Below are 27864 nucleotides of genomic sequence, written 5' to 3'. Positions count from 1 at the left end.
CAGCCACAGGCAGGTGCCCCCGATGTCGGTGTGATGTCTCCATGTGGAGCATCTGTAACAAAACGCTATTTTTTTAACAACAGAAATCAGCTTCTCTGAGAAAGTCCCGACACACCGAGGGCAACACCAAGCAACAAAGGCAGGAACGCTGACTTCCACCATGCAACTCTGCTCGGAGCAAATCCTAAGGGAAGGGCAGGGTGCAGGCAAAAAATCTCTGAGCTAGCATTCAGTAAAAACACTATTTATTCACCCCTCTTGGTTACAGCTGGGCAGGGGAAACAGGTACAGAGGAGGAGGCCACACACTCCGGGCTGCTCCGTGGTGCGTTATCCCACGTGTCTGTCTCAGGGAAGCTGCCGTAGGCTGGCGCTTTATTTTGCAGTCTGATTAAAAAAAAAATAATAATCAAAACTAAATAAATATTGTTCCAAAAGAAGCCAGAGGAGAGAGCAAGCCTTTGGTACAACAGCTGCATCTCCAGCAAGACCCCGAGCTGCTGTGCTGGACCCCTCCAGACACAGCTGGGGTTGGCACAGACTCTGCTGAGCCTGTCCCACGTGAAAACATGGAGCAAACAACAGGAACTTTGTGAGAACTCTGGTTTGTTTGTTACAACCCCCACAACTTTGCTTTGTGGTCTTCCTCTTGAAGGGAGGTGACAGTCAGGGTTTGGGAGAATCCAAAGGAAACAGGCTCACTCCAGGGCAATGCACTTTCAGCTCCGTTCGCTTCCCAGTCTTTGGGAAAAAAGCAGAGTCTTGGGTGAAAGCAGAGTGCTGTGCATGTACAAGGACAGACTCCTTCGACCTCACGTTTGCTTTGCTAAGTTTCCAAGGTGCCTCAAAACTGGAGCCTGGAATGCAGAGGCCGATGCAGAGGTCCTTTCTATGATATATTTTTCTTATATATAGTATACATTTTTAAACCAGCCCTGCCAAGTCTATTCTCTTGCTCAAGTGCACATCACCAAGAGTCATTTCCCACCATCCCACGACGTATAAAACAGGAGTTATGTGTCTAAGGGAAGTCGCTTCCTATTGTTCCCTCTCCTTCCCCCTTCGGTGGAGAAGAGAGCGGAGGTGTCAGGTCCTATCGATCCATCTCATCCAGGAGAGGCGTGGCATCCCCAGCGATGGACATGGGCGTGCTCTCGATCATGGGGCTGGGAGAGGGTCGAGGAGTCAACCTCTGCTTCTGTTTCCTCCGCTCAGCCTCCTTCTCCTGCAGCCACTGCTCGGCCATCTTGCCCCAGTCGATGGCAGCGTGGCTGTTGGTCCTGCAAGGACACGGGGACAACATGAGATGTGACAGGAAAAAACTTCCCTGCCCTCCCTCCCTGTGGGGGGAAGTAACCCCATCCTGCTGCTTCCACAAAAAGCAAGGGAGCCAGGACCCGGATACGAGCACCTGGAGCTACTCACTTTGGCTGCTGCCTCTGCCTGGAGCTGGATGATGGCTGCGACTGTGCCTGAGACTGGGTGGACTGGGGTGTGGTGTTGGCCTGGAGCTGGTACTGGGGTGTGGTGATGGGCTGGCTGGGAGTAGTGTACGAGTAGCTGGGGGTCATCAGAGGGGTGGCCACCGGCTGCTGTGCTGGAGTTGTGAAGACCTGTGGAGAGCAGAGGCTGTCAGGGGGCAGAGGGTGGACCCTGCCAGGCTGGGGGGGCTCTGCACTGCCCTGCTTGCCCAGGGGGCTGCCCACCCTCGCTCTGCATGCCCCCAGCCCTGCTGAGCACAGCACATCAGCTCCCCTGAGAGCTGGGCCAGCACAGCCTGTCCTCCTTGTTCAGCCCAAGGGGAGATGCTCAAACCAAGCAAAGGCAAGAGACACCTGGGGCAAGCCAGCAGCAATAACATCCTGCACTGGGCATGAAGAACAGATAAATTCTTCCCCTGCAGGCTGCAGAGAAAGTGCAGCAGCTCCCAGGATGGATCCCTCCCACATCCCAAGCCAGCTGGCTGCCTGTCCCATGAAGAGCTTAGAGTCTTTGCCTCCTGGTGTTCACCTCCCTCTTCCTTCAGGTGTCGAGATGATTAATACATCAGGTTATCCACAGTCCCTGCCTATCCTCAGCTCAGCATTTACTGTGCCAAACATCCTGAAAGCCTCCCAAGGTGCTCTAAAGGAGGATCACTCCTCCTTGCAAGCCTTGTCTTGCAGCATCTCTTCTTTGGGTGCAACAGCTGGGTGTGTTCTTATACCCAGGCTCCTCAGTCCTTCCACAGCTGGAATTTGCCTTGGTGTCAGCTGGGAGCTTTAAGAGTGGAGCAGGCACACATGAAGAAAAGGCTTCAGCATGAGCCAAAACTGTCTAATTCCATCTTACTCCCTGCAAAGCTCCTGGGTGTTGGGTCAGGCTGAGGTGTTCCCCGCCGGTGCAGCTCAGAGATTAGTGCCGAGCTAAAAAGCCCTGCAAACTCAGCGCATACTTTCCCAGCTAATCTCCTCCACTAGCAGCTCACGTTGCCAGTTCAGGGGCACAATCAGAAGGTTGTGTGCCCTCACTGCTGGATCCCCCCTCTCCACCCTGCCACATTCCTTGGAGAGGGCCAGACCAGTTTGCTCCTTGCTCCAACTCCCCCCGGAACAGGGCTGTGTTACGTGCCTCATTTCTCCGGTCATGGGAGGCAAAAGGAAATCTGGTTCAAGAATCCAGACTGTGCAGCACCAGGGGGACAAAACTAGGACCTGGGGACCCCAGGCAATGAGGGATTCCTTAGGTTTCAGTGGTTTCTAGCAGCAAGAAGAAGTCAGCAGAAATTTAAGTGACACCTACGTGGTACGCGCTGCTGCCGCCTCCGCTGCCCCCGTAGCCATACTGGCTGGAGCCCCACTGTGCTGGGGTGGCATTTGGGTTCTGTCCCTGGCCTGTCACAGCAGCGATGGCACTGAACATCTGGGAGGTCATGTTCTGTGGCAGAGCGTTCACTGCACGTGTCAGGTCTGAAAAGGAGGCATGCTGCATTAGGAAAAGCTGAGCCTGGAAGAGCAGCTCACATCCCAGTTCCTACTGGGAACGGTCGGCACTGACCTGCCAGGTTGATGTTAGCTGGAGTAGCATTGATGGAGGCTGGAGTCCTGGTCCGACTGCTACTGCTGGGGGTAATACCTGTGTAAAATACCAACCAATTAATTCTCCTGGAAGAGCAGCCACTGGTCTGAAACCCAGGATTTGAAAAAAATAGAGTCAATAGTTGATCTGGCACGACGGTTTTCTACCAGGGAATGGTGTATGCTGGATTGTATGGTGGGGAGACAAAGGAGAGGAAAGGGACTGGTCCAGACTTTGCTGTGATCAAATATTAACTCTCAGGAGAGTGGGTTGGTCCATGGAGCCAAACATTTCAAGCATTGCTTGGAAACTTCCCACATACAGAAAAATCCTAGGACACATTTTTGGGACAAAGAAGATGGAACCACCCTTTAATAATTGTCCCTGATATTGTGTGATAAAGACAAAGCTGAGGCACTGAAGTTTCAGGCTGCTCACCTGGAACAGGGTCCTGATAATGATCCTTAAACCATCGGAAAAGTCCATTCACAGTAGGGAAAACTTGGCCCCGGTAGCGGAATCCCTCTGGGGTCACTGTCACATACTCTATCCTGGGAGGAGCAGGGAGAGCAGGAGACATCACAGGCTGTTTCAGTCACCCTCTGACAGGTCACACTCACAACAGGCATGGACTAAAACCACAGGCAATGGCTGTACTGATAATGAACAAACAGATCCATCCAAGACACTTTATCTCCAAACAATTCACACTACCCTGCCTTTCCATGAAAAATTCATCATTCCCTGCCTACACTCCCACAACACCCACAGCAGAGAGCAGTGCTGCTCGTGGCAGCCAGATGGTTAAAAAACATGGGAGGTTCCTGGGTGAGATTTACTGCTGGAAGAATTGGGTCCTCCACTGTCAGGAGGCTAAATCCTGGGAAAGAGAAGGTGTGATTTACAGGGATTCTGACAGAGCTGGAAGAAAAACTGGCAGCAGTCAGCTGAGGTTTGGTACTGGCAGTACTCAGTGCAAATGCTGGGCTTGCCTTCTCACTTACCTTGGTTTGCCTCGAGGCTGATATCCCAAGAGGAATTTACCAGGTAGATCTTTACAGGCACTAATAAAGTATGGAATAAATGTTGGCTTCTCTTTCTTGGTCTTAATCAGCAGCTCTTCCAGCTTCTAATTAGAGAGAGAAAGAAGATAAATGCTCCAGGGGAGCCCACATTTTCAGCAGCACACAGAGCCTATGGATATCTTCCAAAGAAGTTACCACATCCTGGGATTGTCTCACCTTCTTGTCTCCACCATTGCAGTCCTGATAGTACTTGTGGTTCAACAGGTCTCTGGCAAAAGAAGCCATTGGCTGGACATAACGAGCAACAATTTCATCCAGGTCTTCAAACTCCTTTGAACAAACACATTTAAAGAGGTATTTAGAGTGTATTTGGTCATAAACTGCACAGCAAAGCTTGAGGAGAAAAAAAGATACAAGTGCTGTCTAAGGATCCAGAGAATGTATTGGAAGTTACTCTCCAAGAGTGTGAAAGCAGCTACAAGGACAGAAGGGCTGTGTCAGCCTGTAAAAAAAGTCCTTCCCCTTCCCAGGCATGCTCTGCAGGGCTTTACCTCTGTGTTAATCCAGAGCATGGAGCCCAGGCTGAAGGCATTCTCCTTGCCCTCCTCTCGGACATCCACGTGCTGGTAAATGCCATCATTGACCTTCCAGGTGACAGTCAGATGGTTCTCCCCTTTGCTGCTTGGCCGAATAATCACATCCCCTTGGTCCATGGTCTCCATCATCTTCTCTGCTTGCTTGAAGCTGATGTTGTGGAATGATGGGTGAGCAATTACCCTCTTGATGTAGGCTGGGGAACAAAGGGAACTGCTTTAATGCCACTGTATCTAATTGTGCTGATTGTCCTGAAGCAGGGAAGGCTGGAATTACAAGGGAGAGAGAAAGTAAGAGAACTCACTTGTCCTCTGCTGCTTTCTCTTCATGTCCTCTTCCTGTTTGTGATCTGCTGCCTCAGAGTCAAAGTCATAGTAGGTGTCTTTGGGCAGTTTCCACTCATTGTTCTTGTCCATCAGGTCTGAGGTCCTGCAGGTCAGGTCTGCGCTGAATTTCTCAATGTCAATCTTCATGATGCGGCAGTGGACGGTCATTCCCACCTGCAGAGGAGGTGCAGGCCAAGGTGAGCAGCAGGTTTGGCAGAATCCCTGTGCTACACACCAATCCATGTGGGATCCTGCTGACACTGAGGTTGTACAAATAACATCAGCTTCTGCAGATTGATACAACCTTTAAAAGTGATCTTTCTACACAAACTCACAAAAATGACCAATATCAAATGAGATTAACAGAAAAATGGGCAGGTCCCCAGCACATCTATTACCTGTTACCCACACCACATGGAAAACTGCACATCTGGAGGGTGAGGACAATCACCTTTTCTATTTCAAATATCTTTCACAATGGGAGCACCAAAACTGGACTGCAAGATGTGCAAGAAAGCAGTTAAGTTTGTTCAGAAGCAGACACCCAAAGGACTGCTCTAATAAAATGTGAGGCAGAAAATCCCCCCACAAAAACTGCAGTGTCTTAGTCCAGTTAACCATGATGAAGTTAATTAATAACTCTTTAAAGAAATGCTGAGACCTCTAAGCTTACAGGATTATCCATCACCTGCATGGACTGTTGAGGACCCCAAAAGACAGAAAAGATGTTGAACCACTATTTCATTATGTGATAAAGAGGTGTTATTCCATTTCTTTCAGAACGCCAATTCCTGTCCCAGGCAGGACTAGTAACTCTGATGACCTCCACAAATTAATGGAGAGGGAAGGAAAAGCTGTAAGAGGGAAAATGACCCTTGTCTGTCCAAAAGCAGTTCTGTGAACTGAAAGCCAGAAACAAAGGGCAGCTCTGCATTAGAATTCCTTCTGGTCTCCTAAACCCAGACTCCAGCCAGATGACAATAAATCCTCCTGCAGCACAACTTGTTAACTGATTAACAGGGTCCCACCAGCTGCCAAGGGAGATTTGCACTGTGGGACAAGGACACTAACCAGAACCTGAACTTCCTGCTGATTTTAAAGTCCTTACATGAAAGTAAGGTCAGAAAAGTCATTTAAGAGCAGTGTTATTAACCAAACTCTGATTCTTTGGTATTGACTCCAGGTTCTTCCAGCTCTTGCTGGGAGTGTGAAAATTCACTGCTTTCATACCTTCACCCTTTCTTCTGGCCTCTTGACCACCTTGTCACTAAGAAATTTTGTTGGGATGAAGCCAGCAACACCATTATCCAGACGTGTCTTCACTCCAATGGCCTGACCTGGGCAGGAACCGCTGTCAAAATGGTTCCAAACCTTGAGCAAGGCAAAAGTAAATAAATCACTCAGCATAGAAACAAAATAGCCCCAGCAGTTCATACTCAAAACAAGTCCAAAAGCTGTGTCAGCAAAGTGGTGCAGCCAGCAGAGACTTGTGGAAGGGCAGGGGACAGAAGACTTCGACAAATGCTACCCAGTAATGCAATCTTCCTCCTCCAGTTCTGCTCATCTTATGGGACATTGCAACCAGGAAGGTCAGAACATTTTTAGACCCTGAACACCAGCCTGTAGTCAGGGCTGGTTTCTAATGAACACTATAGGGGTTTAAAGTCACGGATTACCCAGGCTGGAATTCACAGTGCTTAGAAGGGACCTAAAGTACAGCTGCATTAAGCAGCAGGTGGTCCAGATAAGTTCTTAAAACTGAGAAGGTGGCAGAGCCTTCTGTTCTGTGTCATAGGCAATTTCTCTGCATAAAACACAATCCCAGACCACAAACAAGAAGGCTTTATGTATCTGCAAAGAACTGTTCAGCTTAGCCTCAGGCCCATTTCACTCTAAAAGCCATAATGTGGCTATAAAAGACCTGTCAGATCTATACCGAAGCAATTAGTCAGAAGTGCAACAGATTTTATTCACAGCCAAGGGCCACATCAGGTTTGGGTCCTGGGGCACTGTGGACACTGTGATACCTTGTCTCCTAAGAACCCTACACAACACTCCTGCTGATAGCAGGCTCCTGACAAAGGCAGGCCTGTCAGGAGGAGCAGCCCCACCTCACTGAGCTCTGGGAAGTTGTCCTGCTGGCAGAAAGGGCACTGCCAAAGGCCAGTTTCATCATTCCGTATCGCCTGGTCGTAGCTCTCTCCCTGTGGGCGCCTGTGGGCAATGCCAGTCACATTGCAGATGATCATTTTACCTGTGGGGTGATGGGAGAGGGGAAGGAAAGAATGAAAAACTGCAGAGCTGGGCAGTTCCCTCCAGTTTGTTATTCATGCATGAAAGTGTCAGGAGGCCACCCAAGTACTTTGAAAAGCTGCTTCACACTCCACCACAGCACTGTCCCAGCACCACACTCACTAAGACCCCTTTGCCCCACCTTCACACATCTTGTGTCAACTTAGGAGGACAGAAAGCAGGAATGTGATCATGGCTGTACCTATGTAAAATGTCTCTGGAGTTTCTTTGGTCAGCATATTGAAGACCTCCTCTGTGTTGGGAGAACGGTAGGGAGTTCTCAGGTCCTTGTATCTGCAGCTTAGCTCAGCACGAATGTCATACAAAGTGATGTGCTTGTCACCATAGCCCTGTGTGGGATTCAGAGGTTACAAAGGCATGAGCAGCAGGAAGGAGGTCAGTAGAGAATCCAGGGTAAGTTTTGGAAGAACTCAAGCAACTTATGAAACAGCAAATTTAAAAAAGGGAAATGCAGCAGGTACCAACAAATGGTGAAACTCAGTCACAGGATGTTGAGGAGGTTAAAAGAACAAATATATTTAGAAAAAAATTTCAGGGAGAAGAGCTTAAATGGTCTAATTACTGTCCCCTGCCCCAAGTGCCCTTTCTGCAAGCATTTACTGCATGCCATTGTCAGACACTGACTGCTCATCAGGGCTGTTTATACATTTTACAACAGCACAGCTAATGCCCAGCTCCTGAAAAGGATAAAGCTGTAAAACATGAGAATCTTAGCTGGGCAGCAGAGCTTCCCCTCGTTTCTCAGCACCAGGAGCCCCCAATGCACCTGTCTTTCCAGTTCTTCAGCAAAGGCATCAAGATCCAGGTCTTTCAGGCGCTCGGGGTTTTCCAGGATCTCCTCCAGAGCTCCTGCAGGATTTGCATCCTCAGCTGACTCATCATATTCCAGGGCATCCACTGCCATTTTCCTTGCCCATTCATAGGTTTCAGGATGGACCCTAGAGCCATCTAGAACTTCAATGTAGGAATCAGTGCTGAAACAAAACCAATGTTCAGATCAGGGCTCTGAGCTGTTCCAGCTGTTCCTGCAGCTAAATGATCAAGCACCACTGCTGCCCTCCATGGAAAAAAGTACTCCAGAAAGGACACTATGAATTATTCATTGCTAAACCAACAGGAGCCAAGGCAAGACCTGGCAAACTCCAGTCTGCAGCTCCAAATACACAGCCAGGCATTTTGCATGCTGGGTGGATTTGATCCCTGCTCACTACAGCTGCTCTGTAAGCACACAGCTCTCTGCTGCTCCACTCCTCACACAAATTCAGTGTTGCTATTGGGCTGTTTGGATGGGCTACACTTTGTCCCCAGCATCTCCAGGATTTGTATCCTGCAAGAATCAAGGGATCTAACAGGGTTGGGTCACTCAGTAGGGATTCAGCCAGCTGTTCTTTCTCACATTGCTTTTCAAAGGCAAAAAACCCTGCAGAAGGCACGTTTCTAGTATGTGACCCTTTGTGCAAAGCACCCAGTCAGGTTCAGAAACAAGGTTACAGCTGTCCTCAAAACACCTCCCGTGCAGCTACTAGTAACTTAATGCTATATAAACTTCCCAGTATTGCTACTGGTTTGAGAGGAAGCCAAATTGCTGAGTTATTTCTGAAGTTTGAAATTTTAGAAAAATAAAATACTCTTGGAAGGACCAGGCAGAAACTAAGCAGAAGTGCTCATGGCTTCCTGACAACTATTTTAGGGAACAATTGGTTTTAGTTTAGTTCCTCTTGACCACAAAAGAGTTCTTCTCACCAGAACAAGCCATATAATTAATTTTCTGCTGTGCAAATTAATTAATAATTAATTGCTGCTGTGCAAGTTTAGCTGCCCATAGGAATCAGATTAATAATCAGCAATACCTGAACTTGGCCTGAAGTCAGAGGGGCCAAACTCTGGGTTAACACTGACTCAGGGAAGGTCTGTCACTCACACTGACTTCACACCCCATGGGACATCAAATACCCAATACCCACCTATCACCCAGTGATGCTGTGTCAATTTTGATGAAGCCAGCACAGTTGATAAACACTTTGGGTCCCATGTGACACATCGTAACCAGCTGGGTCCTGTTCTCCAGACGGGTGTTGTTTTGTTTTAAGATCTGCAGAGAGAGGCAAGAATATAAACCTTGAGAGAGGCAAGAGCATAAACCCTGCTATTCAAACACAAGATTACTCAGAGGTTGTGGACTTCCTATCCCTGGAATTGTTCAAAGCCACGTTTAGAGGAAGATGTATGTGGCTGTGGCCAGGGGTTGGAATTAAGATGATCTTTAAGGTCCCTTCCAACCCAAATTGTTTTTGTCTGGGAAAAAAACAGAGGATTCACACTGCACACCACAGTGTTTAAAGCATCTGACACATGCCCATCACAACTCTCAAGTTGTTGCTCCCTGCCAGTGTCTCAACATTGTGTGAAAGATGATGATTCCACATCAACACAGCTCCAACTCTCAGGAAAAGCGTTGGCTTTTTGCCTCGTGTTTTCTACACTGTGGAGGTGTCTTGACGCTCTGACAGCACATCCATTCCTGTGGGTTTGGGAGCTGGCTGGGATTGATGGATCTGCTGAGCTGTTTGGGTCTCTCAAGGACACAAGTCCACGTGTAGCTTCGGGGTAAAACCACACATCAACAGAGCTGTCAGCTGCACGTGGCACAGGGAACCCTGACTCACCTCCTGAGCACTCAGAGTGCTGGTGATGTGCTGGTTTTGTAGGCAGGCCCAGGAGCCTCCTTACCTTCAGCAGGTGCGTGCCTTTGCGTGGTCCCAGGCCACACACATACTGCAACAAAGCCTGGCTGTGGGGGTGAGCAATGGCCCTGTTCACATCCACCCCCACCTCGTTCACACGGTTGATGAATTCGCAGTACAGCGCATTCAGCAGCTCCTCCTTCACCACGTGCTCCTGGCAGAGAGAAGAGATGTTAGCCCTGGAAAAGATGGATCTGTGCAACCCTCTGCCATGAGCCAAACACGACACACTGGCTCCCAGGAGCTGTGTTGAACCTCAGAGTCACCCTGAGAACAGCCTAAAGGCTGATGAGAAAGAAAAAAAAAGGAAGGTGCTGTGTAGCCTGAATATGGCACAGAACAGGCAGAACTTGCTCAAGTTTAACTTGGAAACCTTTTCTTTGAAAGCAAAACCCTCACAGGCCTCTTTCTCTTGCAGAGAAGGATCTTTCTTGCCCAAGGAAAATTTACCTGCAGAGGGTGGAGTTTCAGGCAGAGAATATCCTCATCAGAGCTGCAGACCTGGGCAAACTCTATGAGGGGGTCCTGGATGCGGCGAGCAAGGGACACAGCCTGACGCAGCAGAGGGGGGTAATCCCGGAATTCATTCTGCAACAGGACACAGAATCAGGGAAAACCCTCGTGGTGTCTTCACACTTTGTACCACAAGCAGCAAAGACACATCAGACAAGGACTGCAGCAGGGAAGCACTTGGTGCTCAGGGCAAAGAAAGCTGAGGTCAAAGGCTCCCAGGAGCTCTTATGCAATTAGTAATGGAACAATCTCACTCATTTCCAACTACATCAATATCCACTTTGTGCATCTGCTGGTGCTGATCTCTTCAGGGAAGCCTAAGATGTTTTGCCTTGATCCAAAGGATCAGTACGTGACTGTCCAGATGGATCGTATGAGACAGAGGCTGATGCAAGGGCAGCACAACAAATGGAGGATGACACAGCACGAATGAGCAACAGACTAAGGGACAGCTGGGGTAGCAGCAGGTTCACCTCAGACTTCTTGCTGTTCATGTAGAGGATGGCCAGTTCATTGTCCACCAGCTCCACTCCGATTGAGGACAGCTGCTGCCCTTGGTCCAGCTCATGAACAATTCTCTTTACATCCTCCATCAGCATCTGAGCATCCCTGGGGAGAGACAGCCAAGGGGACTGAGGGGAGAGCATAGAGCTGGGTCCTGGAAACAGCGAAATGTAGACAGGCACAAGGAGAGGACTGCAAAGAGACTGGGAAATGGAAGCAACACAAAGACTGACCTGTTCTCGCCTGCGATTGTCACCACGTGAGGCTTCTTGTTCAGGAGGAATTTTTTCAATGTTTCAATATCCTGGGCCTGGAGAAGAAAGTAGAAAATCAGAGTAGAAAAGGCAGATTGTTTCTGTTCTGAGCTATCTCCATTCATCTCAGTGACAGCTGCACCAAGGCTCACCTTCTTTTCCCTCTCCTCCTCACGCCAGGCATTCCTTCTTTTTGTGAAATGTGGCAATCGGAGGAAATCTGTCACCTCACCCTCTCCATTAACAAGGGCACAAAACACGGGGTGGTCCCTGTCAAAAAGAGATCACTCAGACATGGAGGACTGCTAAAGCTGGACATGCACCCAGACCCCATTCCCTCCCTCCTACCTGGCTGATGAAAACGCAATGCCCAGCACCCGGATCCCCTTCCCTTGGTTTTCATCCATGAAATCATCGTCTTCCTCCACCTGCTGATCTGGCCTGTATGCAGCAACCTTTAGCCAGTTGTACAGTTTACGGCTGCAAGCCTGAGAGAGCAGAGAAAGGACAAAGAGGAGTGAGATAATCCACAGCAGGAGCCTTAGCATAACCCTCCTCTGGAGGGAAAGTTGAACCAGACTCAATCCCTGCTTCCTCCTCCTCCCCAAGAACTTGCGTATGACCTGTCAGCAGCTATCCCCAGAACACTGCAGGGCTGCCAGTGTTTGCAAGCCCAGCTCTGCCTCAAACCTGTGCCTCATCTCACCTTGAGGACATATTCCTTGGCCTCCACTAAGAGCTTGTTCTTTAATTCTTTGGCCATCTGCACGTAGAGGAACTGGTTGAGGGAACGCTCGATGGCCATGGTGCGCTGCCGATTCCACTCCTGCACCTGGTGACTGAACTCATCCCGGTAATAGAACTGCTTGATTTCCTCAAAGTACGTCTGGTCACTGCCATAACTGCAACAAAGGAGGAGAGGAGATACAGAAAGGCTCCAGACACCTGCATGGACACCATCACTGGCAGATTCTTGCACACCTCAGATTCAGGTAGTTGCTTGGAAAAATTAGGGAAGAGCCAACCCTCCCATCAAATGCTGAAGTGACGCTGTAAGACAGATCACAGCCACTCCAGCACACCCATACTGCACAGCATGGCCACTCAGATGTGCAGGGAAGGAACTAAGCTGGCTGGGAAACAAGCATCATCTTCCACAAAAATCCCAAGGTTTCAGAGTTTGCTTTCAAGTTAGTAAGACAGATGCCTGTTGAAGTTCTCCACAAGATGAAAAAAGCAACACCCTGAAAGGCTGCTTGACTCTGAGGTGCAGGAAACTACCAGGCCATGACTTTCAGGAGTAGCTTGGTTTACAGAGGTGCTCTAAGAACACTGCATGAATGAGCTCTGCCAAGTCAGGGATGGCACAGCCAGTGGGAACTCACCCCTCCACTCCTTTCATGTCAATGCTGATATCTATGACCAGCAGTGCCTCATCCTCTGCCAGGCTCATTTTCAGGAACTGGTCATCTCTCAGCTCCTTCACAGGCTTGTTCTTCATGTATTTAAAGGAATAGGCATAGTGGGCTTCATCAATATCCTGGGAAAGAGGAGAAACAGTCAGCATGCACACAGGGCATTCATGTCTTCTGTATGCCACAGCAGACAATGGTTTTTATTCAACACCCCCTCAGCCCTATATCTGCCATTCTGCATTTCCTTTCCCAGCAGGACACAGTGGAATTGCTTCCCAGCCCCAGAAAAACAGACTGTTTCAATATTTGAAGGCAGCATCTCATCTAGTGAAATGCTGAGACCAAAAATGCAGCATGCTGCTGAGCTGGGCTGTGCAGCAGTCCAGCTCAGTGCTGCTCTGAGATTTATTCAGAGTTGCCATTGCCATGGGAGAACAAGCATTTGTATGTTATTTAGATCCCTCCCTGAACTGAGCCACAGAGTCAGAGCTCCCTTCCTTACCTTCTTCCCCTTTTTTGTTGGTGAAATGTTGATTTTAGCTCGTTCTTGGAAAGTCTGTCTCAGGACCTGTCTGACCAAGGGCTCCCTGGCAATCTGCAAAGCCACCATGTACCGAGCTCCTTCCAGCACTGCTTCCGGGCTTGGGAATTGACTACGAGCAAAAAGGCAAGTGAAGGCTTAGAATAATGTCCCCAGATCCTCTCACTTGTGTTACATCCACAGTAACTCCACAAAGACCCCCACACTGACCTGCACACATAATCCTTGGCCAGCTCCAGGGGCTCTGCAGGGAACTGCTCTGTTTCGTGACGCTGGTAACTGTCTCGGAGATTCTCTCCAAACTGTTCAGGTGTCAGACCAAATTTTTTAGCCAAGCCATCTGGTAAGAGAAAATAAAAATAACAAACAAAAAACCCAATGAGGACAAGGGTACTGTAGTTAATCGTGAGCAAAACTATCAGTCTTCCTTCCACAGGTGAATCACAGCACCCTGTGGAGTGACTGCACACCCAGGACAGAGCAGAGCCTTACCCAGCCCAGCTGCCTGGCAGATGGTGTACATATCCCTTCGGGAAGCCTGCTTCAGCTCAGGCCCCTTCTGCTCATCATCCTCTGCATCCTCCCCTTCACCTGTAGGAAGGATACATTAGAGAGCCATCCAGACAGTGTGTCAGAAGCACAATTAAGAGATTAAACACAACCTACACTGTGCAGCAGAGCCCCTAATTCTCACAAAGGCATCTCAAAGGTTATAGTGGCCTTAAAATTATTCAGGGTTGGAAAATTACCCTGGAAACACTATTTCCAGTGTCACTCTTGCAGTTTTAATAGGAGTATCTCTGGGCTGCACATTAGAACATACATAAGTTTGCCAATGCCACCCCTGGCACAAGGGGTGGCATTCATATTCCATTGGAAAGCACCTTGTGTGTCAAACCTTAAACTTTTCAAAAGTGCCTAGAAGACCTGGAACTAACTTGAGATAGAATGACCAGCAGAGATGCTTTGTGCAAACACAGAGGCTTTTCACCAAATTTTCTTCCTGCTCTTTTGAACCAGCATTTTCAAGCAGCCCACAAGAAGCAAATGTGGGGAGACAAACCTTCCTCTTCTTCACCATCCTCCCGGATACGCTTTTGCTTTTTGCGAGCAGCCTTGGCAGCATTCTGCATCTTGGGGATGTCTCTCCCATAGTACAGCAGGAAGTGATTGTACACATCCTTCAGCTCGTCCATGGACTGCACATCCTTCAGCCTACAAAAAGCCAGCATGTCACACCCTGCCTGCAGCTTGGTCATGCTCAGAACACTCAAGGAACCTGCTCTGACTCAAGTCAGGCAGAAGAGAAGCCTTTGGATTCATCTCCCAAAAGAATTTTAAGTATTATTTTAAGTATTTCTCATTATTGGCTTTGTGGGTTCTCTGCAGTAGCCAAAGTGCCTGTGCTGTTTGGGCAAGTCAATGGACATTTTAAATCATTCTGGAATGAATATGGAAGTCCTGGCACCCTACCTCTCCATGTCAGTAGTATCCAGGGCCCTTATTCCATCAGCCAAGGGCTTGTCTGGGTCAGCAGAGATTTGCTCATACTGGTAGGCCTGCATCTTCTCAAACAGCCGTGTCAGGTTCTGCTTGCGGATCTTCAGCTGGGTCCACTGGCACAAGAACAAAAGAATTCCAGTGGAACACCCACTGCAGTGTGTTATCTGTCTCCTCCCTTCCTAAACAGGGACTTCCAGCATTTTGGGATATTTGTCATATAAAAATGATTATTAAGATCATCCACAGCCAAAGCCAAATGTGACATGTGGCAGGTCTCATCTAAGACATGCAGTATATTAACAGAACAAAAACAAAATTCATATTTGGATCTGATAGCAGAGAAGCAACCTGCACTGCTGGTAGGAACTGTCACTATGCAAAAGGAACTCAGTGAAGGAGAAGGATTTTATTGGAATCCTATTCTGTCAGATATCTATTTACCACCATATGACAGCAAAAATGCAGAAAGGCAAGGGTAAAAACCCCAAACATGGCCAAAACAAGCTGCTGAAAGTATGAGGCTACATAGGAGGACAAATGTTGGTGGGATAACAAATAAAAACATTCCTCACCTTCTCATCCCACTGCCAGACCCTCCACAGGTCATTGATGTGCAGCTCTGGCTCCACGTACTCTTTTCTGTAGAAGGCGATGAACGGGACCTGGGTCAGAAATGAGACTCATCAGCCGTGTGCAGGGGACTGGGCTGTTCCTGGCAGCCCAGACAGAGCTCCTGCTCCATGTGGGACACAAAACTAATGGGGCAGCTCTTACTCCACCAAGGAATACACCACATAGGCCAAAAACCTTCTGCAACATCAGAAGATGGATCGAGCAAGGCTCAAGAGAAATTCCACCCACCTCATTCAGCCTCAATTTGTCCAGAATCAGGGAAACACAATGACAGCAGCTCTGTCAAACAGGCCTTAAAAACCTGCATTGCCACAGCTCACATAAGATGAGTTGCAGTTCCCAAGGGAGCATCATTTCGTCACAGGAGAGGCAACCAGGGATGGTATCTCATCCCCTTCTGTGTGCCCTAAATGTTTCCAGCAGCTTTGCTAATGCTTTCAGGAAAAGGACACAGACCTTGGTAATGAAAAAAAGTTGCAGATTACCTCAAAATGCTGATTTCTCATGAAATTCAGGGCTTCTTTAATCTTCTGGATTGTGCTGGGCCCCTTGCGGCTGAAGCTGCTGGCCTGTCCACGGTCAAGGTAATCGGAACTTTCCTGAAAAGGAGAAACACATTGTGCTCACTCTGATCCTGAGCTGATCCCCTAAAAGAGCACCCCCACATTAAGGCTGAGAAATTGTTCTTTCAACTTCTTTGTGCTCCTTTTTGCTCTGTTTCATGGATGCAAAAATGAAGACACACGTCAAATGACCTGCTCAAAATCAGAAATGAAGGTGGCACACATTCCTATCAGCAGACCCCTGAACAAGCCCCAGGCACAGTCCTTTACCTGCAGGGAGATGGTGGGCATTGCAAATGCATTCCTATAAATCCAGTCAGCTTCCTCCTCCAGCTCATCATCTTCAGCACTCTTCACTGGGATGGATCTCAGCTGGGAAGAGAGAACACCATGAGCACAGGCAGGTGCAACACCAGGGCTTGCACTGCCTTGTTTCCAAGAAGCCTGGAAATTGCAGTTTTGAGCTGCAGGTTACCTCTGGGGACCCCCAGCTACGGGGTGCCAAGGATATCACTTCAATGTCTGCACCTTCTGAGCACACAGGAAGCTGATCAGCTTTATACTAGATAAAGACAGCTACAATCCTGTCAAAGGCTTGTGGAAAGGCCTGCAATGGTGCAAAGTCTGCTGTGAAAATCAAGTGAGGATATCTCCACTTCCCACCAGACTCCCAAATTTTCTGCAGTTACGTCCTCTCTTCCAATCTATCTGTGCCTTGCTACCACTTTTGTTGCTGCAGCCACAGAGTAACAAAAGATAAAGCAGCTCCAAAGCCTCTCTGGGCACTCAGCCTCAGCCACATCTCTTTCAGAGGAGCTGCTCTAATCACCACTGACCATGTGGATGACAATACGTGTGAACAAGCCCCTACAGCCAGAAGACATCACAGACAGCATTTCCTTCTGTGGCACAGACTGGCACAGGGGAAAAGGGCCTTTGGAAAACCGACAGATTCACACATCCCATTTCACAGAGAAAGGTAATAAACATCTGCACAGAATTACACTAACATACACTGAAGGGAGATGGACTTTTCAGTGAAAATCTGAATATAGCTTAAAATTAAGACAAAAATATGAGACACTAGAAGGATTCATCCCAGCACAAATAGCACTTTGTATTGAGAGCAGTGTAAGTCTCACCACCTTGAGTAAAGCTAATTGCAGCAGCTATGTGTTGGCTGGCATACATGTAATTTAGAAACCTTCCCATGTCTTCTCTGGCACTGCATTTTGCTCTCCATATGCCCAGCCCTAGAGATTCCTAACATCATCCAGCACAAAGACATCTCAGCAGAGCCCAAGCCCTGCACTTCAGCAGTGCAACACTGGCACCCAGCGGCCACAGGGAAGCTGTACTGGAGCTAAACCCAGATCCACAACAGCTCCCACGTCACTGATATGTCTGAATGCAGTTTTAGCCTGTACATTCGACAGACAGTGTCATCAAAGAGGGAAAAAAATATTCCAAAATCCATCCAGCAGCTTGGCAGCCTGCAGGTCTCAGGCCTGAGAGCCAAAATGCTTTCTGCCTGTGGAGCTGCAGCCCCTTGCCTCACCTGGAACCTCTCAGGCATGTCTGTCATGCGGATCTCGTTGTCCTGGTCTGTGAGGTGGCTGCTCTCCAGCTCACTGGGCTCGTACATCTCGAAGATGCTGCGGCGACTGACGCGTTTCTTGGTCGTCTTCTTGGGCCGCACGCGGGTCTCCCCTTCGGTTTCCTCGTCCTCGTATTCGTACTCCTCCTCCATCTCCTCGTCGTACTCATTGTACTTCTCAAACTCATCATAGTCAAAGTCCACACCAAAGATTTCCTGGGCTTCCTGCAAGGCACTGGAAAGCAAAAATAATCCTATTGTTCAGCCCCACAGCGCAGCTCACAGAACATCTTTACAGACACACAGAAGAAGCCAGGGGCACTGTCCAAGCTTTCTTCCACCCAGGCTAAATAATCATGGACAGGCACAAACTCTGAGCTTTACTGCAAATATTTCTCTTAAGGGCTTGGTTTTGGTATCCCTTTAAAAAAATCCAGTGGAAAAAATAAAAAAGGAAGGAGTCACACATTTCAGAAATCACACACTAAAAGCTCTACATCTAAATTTAACAGGTTTCTTCTGGGAAAAAGACCAGCAGTACTCAACCACAAGCTGAATCACTCTGCAGTCGCAAGATCCAAATAAGTTGAGCACTATTTTCAAGGCTCCAGGCCAACTTCCAATCAATACTTACGCATCTGTGTATCCTGGAAGCTTCTTTCTCCATTTTGGCTTCTTCAGAGGTTGTCCATCATCATCCACAATGAAGTCATCAATATCTGGACATTGAGAAACAAACTCAGATATAGAACTGGTACCTCTGACAAAGCTCAGCCAGTGCAACTATGAGCCTCCACCACAGCCTGAGGCTGCTGCTGGCTGTCAGTCTGCCCAGCTCCCCACAGCATCTCCTACACTAACCTCACACAGGCCAGGACCACTGTAGCAAGCTGGAACAAACTTCCAGGCAAAGACATTTGAGCTGCAGCTCAGTGCACTGAAAATACAGTCAGGAAAGGCCTGGCTACTTTGGATAGTAGAAAATTGCTTAAATTTTTTTGGTAAGGTAGCAGCAGTGGGAGACTGATGCTGAAGAGAGGTAGGGCAGGCATGCACTGTGCTATGAGGCACTAAACAGTGCCCTGAGTGCCTCTTTCTGAAGCATTTTCATTTTTGAGGCAGCTTAGGGGAGGTGTTTATGACCTCAGCACAGATAACGTGCTCCTGCACAAAGTGGTTCAGACAGACTAAACCTGTCACCCAGAAATGTTTAATTCTAAGGACTGTATTAATCAGACCAATAAGAGCTTCACCATGACAGGGTCACAGCCTCTTGGATACTTCTAGTTCAGATGAAGTCTGAACTTCGTTCCTGTGATTTAATCTTAGGACAAACATTGGATGTAACTGACTATCCACACTCACCAGATTCATCTTCCTCCTCCTCCTCTTCCTCTTCCTGTGGAGCAACAGGAGCTTCCACAGCTTCCCCTCCTTCCTCGCCTTCACCATCCTGAAAGATTTCTTCAGCAATGGCTTCCTTCTCATGTTCTTCCTTTCCATAATCTTCTGCTTCATCATCCTCATCATCAGACATTTTTCGCACACGCCTGAATTTTTGCTGCAAGGACAATTCCTTGTTAGTGCTCACAATCCCTGGCTCAGCACTGCACTTCCTCTGCAGGCAGCTGGGAGGGAGCAGGATGGAGCCCAGCACAGCACAGGCACACAGGAGAGAAGAGCCACCCCACTCAGGAGCTGTGCCTGTGTCACTTGCATGCTGTCACCACCAGTGCTGGCCTGGCTGACGAGACTCTCGTGTTACAGAAAGAACTTCAGAGCCCATAACAGCCTGTGCTGACCTTGAGGTCAGCAGCACATAGGAAAGGAAGATGAGACTGTCCTGAAGAGGTGGAAAGGGAGGAGCACAGCAGACTTCAGGAACCAGAAAAAAGTGTTTTGCAAACTCTGGGAAGCCAGGTCCCAGTAGCTGGGGCAGGGAGAGATCTTGCTTCCTTCAAAACACTCAGCTCTCCCTTTCCAAGAGGGCAGGAGCTGATGGGAGGCTCACGCCAGGCTGGAGCCTGCCCTCCTCTGTGCTAAAACACACCATTAACAGCAGCATGGGAACACAACTCACTCTTTTGACTTTAACGCCCAAGTTTTCTTCAATGAGGTCAAAGTCATCATCCTCCAGGCGGTCATCGAAAGCTGAAGAAGACAGCAGAGCTAAGTTACACTCTCCCTCTTCTAATGTGGGAATGCATTGAGCCCAAACATCTTAGCCAGCTCATGCAGACAAGGGCAGAGGGTGCTCTCTGCCAGCATTACACCATGCCCTGCTAGTAACAATCATCCCAAAACTTACTGCGCTTTCTCTTTTTGTGGCCAACATCATCCTCGGAGTCTCCAGAGTCACTGGCTTCCTCCTCCTCTTCCTCATCATCATCATCATTAATGAATCCTTTCAGGTTTCCCTGCTCATCCTGATCATCGAGGTTCAGCTCCTCCTCTTCCTCATCTGGGATGGAGAGCAGCACGTGTTAGACACTCATTGGTTATCCACTGAGACCTGTGCAAGCAGCATCTTCCTCCACACCATCCACACACAGTTTTAACTGAACACTTGCACTGACACAGAACACAGCCAGCTGCTCTGGCCACATCCCCATGTTTTGTCTCATGCTCTCTCTGCAGAGGGAACAGGTGGAGTGGTCACATTGGGAGAATTCCTCTGCTTTTACCATTTAGTATCAAGTTGTGTGACTGCAAGTCCCATGGGGGCAAAGCAGTGTATTTTTTATTGCCAATTATAAAAAACACTTGGAACACTTGGAGGAAGGGAAGCACTCAAAGAGCTGAGATTATTGACTACAGATGGCCCTGCTATAATAGCAGTTATTGTTCCATCTGCAGAGCCATGGGATGCAGAATAGAACAGCAATGAACACAGCAAACTCACCATCCTCATCTTCCTCTACAAACTTCTTGGTTACTCTGGGTACAACCTCCCCATCCTGGTTGTACTCCTCCTCTGACTCCTCTGCTTCACTCTCCACAAAATCAGACATGGCTGCAGCCTCTCACACAGCAGCTGAGGAAAGAGGAAACATCCCTGGCATTAGCTGAGCAAGCAGAACACAAACACTTCCCCCTTCAGGTTTTGGAGAGAAGGCAGCTAAAGCAAGAAGGGTTTCAAATGAGCTACAGAGGCCCTGAATTGCCCAGTGCCCACCTTGCCTGGACATCCCTGTCACCACAGCTTAGGCAGGAGAAGGCAGCAGCCAAGAGCTGCCAGCTCCTGCCAACCCATATCTGGGTGAGGAGGGCAGGAGCTGTCACTGCAACTCTCCCATCTCCTGCGGCTGGAACGTGCACACAGCCAGAGCCCCCATCCCATCCACAGCCTCCCACTGATGCTGCACCGTGTCAGGCACACAGCCCAACTAATTAGGATCTTAATATGATTAATCCTCACTCAGTTAACGAAGCCAGGGTGACCCTGAAAAGGGCCTCGACTGAGCTGTGATTGCCAGCTGTGACACTCTGCAGAGCCCACAGAGCAAACTGGAGAGAGGTCTGGGGGTCTGTGAATGCCCACAAGCCAGAGCCACAGCCAGGCAGTTCCATGCTAGGGACCTCCACCCAGAGTTGAGGAAGAAACAAGAAAACGACAAAACCAGTGCATTTTCTATATCCAGAACCTTTTGTTTGATGCTTTTCCCAACTGGAGTTTCTGAAAACAACATAAATCAAGCTTGGCACAAAGGAAAATGTTTGCCAAGTTCTGTCCCTCTGAGCCTTCCACTTCTGGTGGTTACAAACCCACTGATATTTTTTTAAATTTTCAAATGAAGTTTTTTTTTTTACCTCCTTTTTACATACATCAGAACAACTGAAGCTTACAAGAGTCAGCTATGAGGAACATCAAATCAACTCCTCAAATGGCTGTGAGAATGGAAACACCAGCCCAGGAAGAAGTACAGGCCTTTGGGAAGGAGCTGTACAAAAAGCAGTCCAGAGGTGTCAGATCTAAAGCCAAAACCTCCATGTTAAATTGTATCTGATGTAATTCAACACACAAACACCGAAAAACAACAGAGAAAAAAGATGATAAAATAATTCCATATGGCAGGGAATGGTACCTAAACAAACATGCTTCAAAATATTCCCGTAATCATTTCCCCACTGCAAACAACCTGCTGAAGGAAATCAGTCCCATATTGGACAACATGATCAAGGCTTTGCCATGACACTTCCTGTGTGCAGCATTTCTTGCCCTGCCCTGAGATCCACACATCTGCTGCACAAACACAACAACTTGGAGAAAAACAGGGACTTAGTGCTCAGTTAGAGTTAAAAAATCCAAGGCTGATCTTGGATGATCTTTTAAGTCTTAAAACACAAGCAGCTCTGAAGGAACACGTCATCCGTATCTCATTAAAGAAAACCTACAACAAAGATGAGGGAAAGACCTCTGCCAGATTTCAGACTTGAGTGGAGAGAGCAGCTCATACTCCTTGGCTGCAGAATATGTAGCTGTGGCCAACTTCTATGCAGGATGTTCCAGACAAGCAGAAATCACAGCAGGCCAAGGCTACTGCTCTGCATCCAGACAGAATGTGGCTGCTCTGGTTCGGTGTGGGATCCCCATCCTCAGGAGGACACTTCAGAAGTCAAACACTTGTATTTAAGCATCCCTCTCAGAAATAACACCTCAGAGGGCAGCGCTGATGCCAGTTAAATGTGTATTCCTGATGCAAATGCCACTGATAAATCATGTGACTACACATAATAGAGAAACAGGGATTATGTTTACCAACCTGTGTGTGAATATTCTGTCAACTTCACCCTTTCTCACCAATCCTCCTGCTCCAGGCATTCACCAAGGTGTGTTAACATACACAAACCTGCAGGCTGAGTGGCTTTTTCAAGTCTAGTAACCTCGTTTATCTCCTGCTCATGATCAATACACAAATCCACCTCGTGAAGCACCACATCCAACTTCACCATTCTCTGCCAGTGAAGTATTTAGCTCACGATTCCAACTTTCTTCCTCATCACTTGCTCTAAAATTTCCTGGAAATTTTACTCCCATGTTAATTTAAATTTGTCTGGACACAGGGAACAAATAGGAGTTGAGAAAACCTTCTTATTTAATAATCCAGCCAAGCAGGTTCCACACAAGCCAACCACCCACAAACCCGGCTGCTTTCAGCTCCAGTGAAATTCACCTCAGGACAGCAGGGATGTCACTTAGCATGGAAAACAGAAGCAAGATGTTAAACCAGATATGGATTATGGATGCTTCTGCCACCTTCTGTGCCAGGGAGGCCTTAATTAGAAACAAAACAAGCCAGGGAAGTGGGCAGAGGTGCACAGGCAGAACTTGGCGTGGTCACACAGAGAGAGACCTGAGGAGGGTTAAAAGATTCTGAACCAAGGAGTGTTGTGCCAGCCCAGCTCTTTTTGATCAGGAGTGTCTGCACTTTGCTCAGATCAAGGGCATAGCAGCTCTGCTCCAGAGTCCACAAGTTTCTTTTAACTGGGACTGTTGAATTCTGATCAGGTCAGGACCAAGATGGACCATCAGCCACAGTCTCTGTGAGGTGAGGCAGGGCCTTTAGAACAGGCGCTGCTTTGTGAGAACCTGAGGATTTCAGAAATTGTTCACACATCCAAATATCTGCTGGTTACTCAGGACACTGGGAATAGAAAAGTCCCTCAAGAGCTTCACCTGAGCAGGCATGGGGTGAGAAAAAGCAGAAATATCTGACACTCTCCCAGCTACAGGGATGCCACCTAAGGCAGGAGACCTCAGTGGCGTTCAGAGAATAACCAAACAGTGTCTGCAGAGCAAGATATATTTATTATTCAGCAATCAACCTCAAGGATAGCAATTTGAATATGCAAACCAACAAAGCCATCTTGGCTTTAGGACAGCATGGGTACAGCAAAGACAGACCTCGACTTCTCCCCATCCTTTGTGGAAGAAACTACATCAATCCCACATTAACACTTGTTTTGTGGGTGTTTTTTGGGGGGGAGAGAGCTTGGGCAGGGATGGTTCTAACCTCTGTCACTTCATGATTCGACTCACAGTTCATTTAGGATCACACAGATCCAGGGAACCACACTGCCAAAGCCACCACTGAACATTGCTCAGTTCTCATGGCCACATTTCAAAGGGTCAAACTGCAGAGGATTCAGAAAGCTCTGTGAGAGTAAGAGGGCTGGGGAACTCAAAATGCAGAGCCTAAGGAAGCCAAATCTATTAATTTTGTCAATTAAATGCTCATGAAATTAATTTTAGCACAGTCCAAGTACATCCACAGGAGTCCAAGACTTATAACAAATGTGTGACTAGGAAAAACCCAAATGAACTGCAAAGATAACGCCACTCTTTTACCCCCTGAAGCTCTCAGTGAATTTCTCAGTGAAATCAATATCAGTTTTCTTAAAATTTAAAAACAAACAAACAAACAAACAAAAAAACCCACCAAGCCATCGTTGAACTGAAATGTGTGGATTTAACATTATAACTAAGCAATGATCTTCAGGCTGTGTCCCACCACAGAACTCAGACAAAATCATCTTGGCATCTTTTAATTTGAAGCTTATAAGCCTAAAAACATCCCTCTGAAGCATTGCAAGGCACTCACACCACGAGAAACTACCCTCAAGGGCACCTCAATGCTGAGCTCTTCCTCACCAAGGATTAAATACCAAGGCATTTCTTGGTATCCACATGGACTTCTGATGGCTACTGGGGCCTGCCATCCCTGACATCAGCAATATATCATTTTATATTTAGCTTTTACAGCTGTTTTACAGATTTCGGAAGTCTGCATCTAAACCTGACACTCCCACGCTGCTCGGTGGGAGGAACACAGGGGGAAGTGATGACTGGGGACCAATGATGGGGAAAGTCCAGGCAGCCACCACAGCTCAGGAACTTTCCATACCTGCTTTGTTGGTTTTAATGCTCCTGCTGGTCCCACTGCCCTTGATGCTATGCACCCTGCACGTCCTGTGGCAGGGTGACACATTTAATAGCATGTTGTGTGAAAATGCGCTTCCGCCTGTTTGTTTTAGCTCTGCTGCATCATAATTTCCGGTCAGAAACAGAAAACTGATGCTCCCTCCTCGCTTTCTCTGACCTACCCGTGACTTCGTGCACCTGGATGGTGTCTCCTGTCAGCAAGCTTCTCCCCTAAGGTGAGGACACGAAGGCTTTGCTTGCCCAAAAACCTGCTCTGCTCCTGCCTTTTCCAGCGCTCCCTTTTTGGAATGGTCTAACCAGAATTGCCAGGATACAAAGTGCCAACGATTTACTCAGCAGCATAACAATGTTTTCTATTTCATTCTCTCCTTTAAAGTAATATGAAAATATCCCTCTTAGGCTACAACGGGGTGTCGAAGTTGTTTTAAAAGAAACAATTGTTGAGACACCTACTGCTCTTCCCTGAATAACAAAAGCTGATGTAGAGCCAATTTTGTGGTGGTTGTTACCTTCCTTACACCTTCTGCCATATCTCATTTACCACACTAGCACTCCCACGCGGTGTTATCTGGTCTCTGCAACTCCCCACAGTTTAGTTATCCTAAATAATTCAGGAGTAACCTTCCTTCTCCACATCATCGTATTCAGGGGAAAAAAAAAAATAAATAAAGAGCAGCGGAGATGACTGTGAAACTCCACAATAACCTCACTCCCCTATGAGCACCAATCGCTTGCCACCTTTCAGTCATTTATTAAACCCAAAAGGGCTTTATCAGGGCCTTGTTTTCTCAGGGAGCATCTCGCCAGAAGTTTGGTAAGCCTAATGCGGTGGTCTGGGAATCACACCTGAGGGACAGAGACCCGGGAGTCACACCTACAGAGCTACAGGACCACCAGAGAAACGAAGGGCAGACCCTTTCCCCCGCTCCCAGAAAATCATCCCGGCCATCGCCTCACATCCGCAGCTCTTCCCACCGTGCCAGCGCTTCCCCGCGGCCCCGGCCCCGCCGCAGCAGGGAGCGGGGGCTGCGGCACCTCCCGGCCCCGGGGGAGCCACCCTCACCCCCGGCCACCGCCTCGCCTCCTCGGGGCCCTGCCCGCCGCCGCCCCGGGCGGCTCCTGCTGCCGCCAGCCCCACCCACGACCACCGCCGGGGCGGCCGCCGCCGCCTCACCCCCGCACCAGGGCCCGCGGCGCAGCCCGGCACCAACCTCGGGGACGTCCCCGCCGCCTTCACCGGGGCTCGGAGCCGCCGCCGCGGCGCCGGGTCGGGTGTGACGCCCGGGCCGAGACAAACTCGGGCTCGCCCTTCCCCCAGTAAGGGACCCCCGTTCCCCGCCACCGCCGCCCTCGCCGGGCCCAGCGCGGCCTTACCCGAGGGGCCGAGGGAAAATGGAGGCGGCGGCGGCGGCGGCGGCGAGCGCGGGGGGCGGAGCGGGCGAGCCGCGACCTCCCGGCGGGCGGAGCGGCCGCGCTTCCGCTTCCTGCGGGATGGAGGCGGCGCGGCGGCCGCCGCTGCTGCTCCCGCTGCTGCTGCCGCTGCTGGCGGCGCTGGGCGCGGCGGGGCGCGGCGGCCCCGGGCCCGTCACCTGCGGCTCCGTGGTGAAGCTGCTCAATGTGAGGCACAACGTGCGGCTGCACTCGCACGATGTGCGCTACGGCTCCGGTAACGGACGCGCCCCCCCCCCCCGCTCCGTCCCCCGCGTTTCCCCGGCTCCCTTGTTGGGCTGAGCTGGGTGTGACGGTGGCTCTCCCTCCTCCGCAGGCAGTGGGCAGCAGTCGGTGACCGGGGTGTCGGCGGCGGATGACGGGAACAGCTACTGGCGGGTGCGGGCCCGCACGGCCGCCGTGTGCCAGCGGGGCACGCCGGTGCGCTGCGGACAGGCCATCCGCCTCACGCACCTGGGCACCGGCCGCAACCTGCACAGCCACCGCTTCACCTCGCCGCTCTCCGGCAACCAGGTACCGCCCGGCCATCACCAGCCCTGCTCCCCGGGCTCCGTATCTTTCCTTGGGCCTGCCTTGTCACCCGGGTGTTGGCGGGTCTCCTGAGTCCGTGCTGTGTTGTGTCTGTCGCTGTCCATCCCGCCTGAGTTCCCCTTGTCCCCCAAGTTAATGCCAGCCCCACCGTATTCCACAGTCAGTCTCCTGGGTTGTCCCAACCAGATCCACCATATGTGTACTAGCATTTCCTAATTCCTGGCCCCAGCTGTGTCCCCCATGTCCCCACCGGTCCCACCTTGTTCTCCACTTCAGACTGGGTTTCTCCTCATGCTGGGTCCCTACCAGCCCTGCCTTGTTCCCTGATCCCAGCTGGGTCCCTGCCAGTTTTACCTTGTTCCCCACTCCTAGAAACTCCCTAATACCCTGCCAGTGCCTGAATGCCAACCAGACCCTGCAAGTCCCAACAGAGCCTCAGTCACAAGCACGTCCCTCCTAGGCCCAGCCCCTTTCTCTGCCCACCTCAACCCTCCCCTTTTTTTCATCTTGGCCCCCAAAACGAGCTCTTCTTCACCCCCAGGAGGTGAGTGCATTCGGGGAGGCCGGCGAGGGTGACTACCTGGATGACTGGACAGTGGTGTGCAGTGGGACCTACTGGGTACGGGACGACGAGGTGCGATTCCAGCACACCTCCACCGACGTCTTCCTCTCGGTGACCGGGGAGCAGTACGGGCGGCCCATCCACGGGCAGAAGGAGGTGCACGGCATGGCCACCTCCAGCCAGAATAACTACTGGAAGGTGATGGAGGGCATCTTCATGCAGCCCAGCGAGGCCCTCCAAATGGAGCAGTACCACGCCGAGTTGTGAGGGACAGACAGACCGACGCCGAGCTTCTGGGTGTTGCCCTGCTGTGTTTGGGACTGCTGAGCCCGGGGGACGGCTGCTGTCCCCACCCTGGAACTGACACACACCACTGACAACAGGGCCCCAGCACAAAGCAGATCCCAATGTCCTGAATTCAATGTTCAGTAGTTTCCATTGTCCCAAATCTGACACTAAACAGGTCCCAGTGTCCAGACCTGACCAAAAACAGCTTCCAACACCCTAAAACCACTACAAAGCAGATCCCAGTGTCCAGACCTGACCACAACAGAGCCCGACATCCTAGATCGGCACAAAGCAGGTCCGAACATCCCAAATTAGCACAAAGCCAAGCCAAACATCCAGATGTGACCCAAAACAAATTCACAAACTCACACCCTCTCCCTTTGCAGCCTGCTCTGTCCAAGGACCTGCCCCTTAAAGAACTGCTGTCCCTAGGAGCTGTACCCCTTGCTGTACTCCAAACTGTTCCTCGTGCCCTGCGAGGACCTGGGGCCATAAAAGTGCTGAACTCTG

The 27864-nt window shown here is 49.5% G+C and overlaps 2 protein-coding genes across 3 annotated transcripts; one reads left to right on the top strand and one right to left on the bottom strand.

Annotated features, from left to right (window-relative positions):
* Positions 1-228: 228 nt before the first annotated feature.
* Positions 229-26165, bottom strand: SUPT6H (SPT6 homolog, histone chaperone and transcription elongation factor). 2 transcript variants are annotated; one of them, XM_086859955.1, is made up of 37 exons: positions 25899-26165; positions 20484-20615; positions 19890-20042; positions 19662-19732; positions 18947-19142; positions 18216-18300; positions 17543-17816; positions 16255-16356; positions 15907-16020; positions 15361-15450; positions 14759-14901; positions 14349-14500; positions 13778-13876; positions 13496-13625; positions 13247-13397; positions 12715-12869; positions 12036-12231; positions 11678-11817; positions 11482-11599; positions 11309-11385; positions 11045-11180; positions 10509-10646; positions 10045-10212; positions 9279-9406; positions 8081-8288; positions 7496-7643; positions 7113-7255; positions 6232-6372; positions 4980-5175; positions 4633-4871; positions 4298-4411; positions 4061-4185; positions 3495-3607; positions 3036-3113; positions 2781-2947; positions 1425-1612; positions 229-1279 (listed from the first exon to the last, which is right to left on the bottom strand). In XM_086859955.1, exons 2-37 carry the CDS (start codon positions 20590-20592, stop codon positions 1093-1095), a joined length of 5172 nt encoding a protein of 1723 aa, XP_086716081.1. In that variant the 5' UTR covers positions 20593-20615; positions 25899-26165; the 3' UTR covers positions 229-1092. The 2 variants fall into 2 exon arrangements, with proteins under 2 accessions (XP_086716081.1, XP_086716083.1); XM_086859957.1 differs by having other exon boundaries at positions 25736-26003.
* Positions 26007-27864, top strand: SDF2 (stromal cell derived factor 2). Its single transcript, XM_086859974.1, has 3 exons — positions 26007-26190; positions 26290-26486; positions 27046-27864. Exons 1-3 carry the CDS (start codon positions 26016-26018, stop codon positions 27331-27333), a joined length of 660 nt encoding a protein of 219 aa, XP_086716100.1. The 5' UTR covers positions 26007-26015; the 3' UTR covers positions 27334-27864.

Source organism: Cyanistes caeruleus, chromosome 21 (assembly GCF_971803275.1).
Source record: "Cyanistes caeruleus chromosome 21, bCyaCae1.hap1.1, whole genome shotgun sequence".
Classification (NCBI taxonomy): domain Eukaryota; kingdom Metazoa; phylum Chordata; class Aves; order Passeriformes; family Paridae; genus Cyanistes; species Cyanistes caeruleus.
Note: the sequence above shows the minus strand (reverse complement) of the source record. Positions and strands in the feature narration are given on the sequence as shown.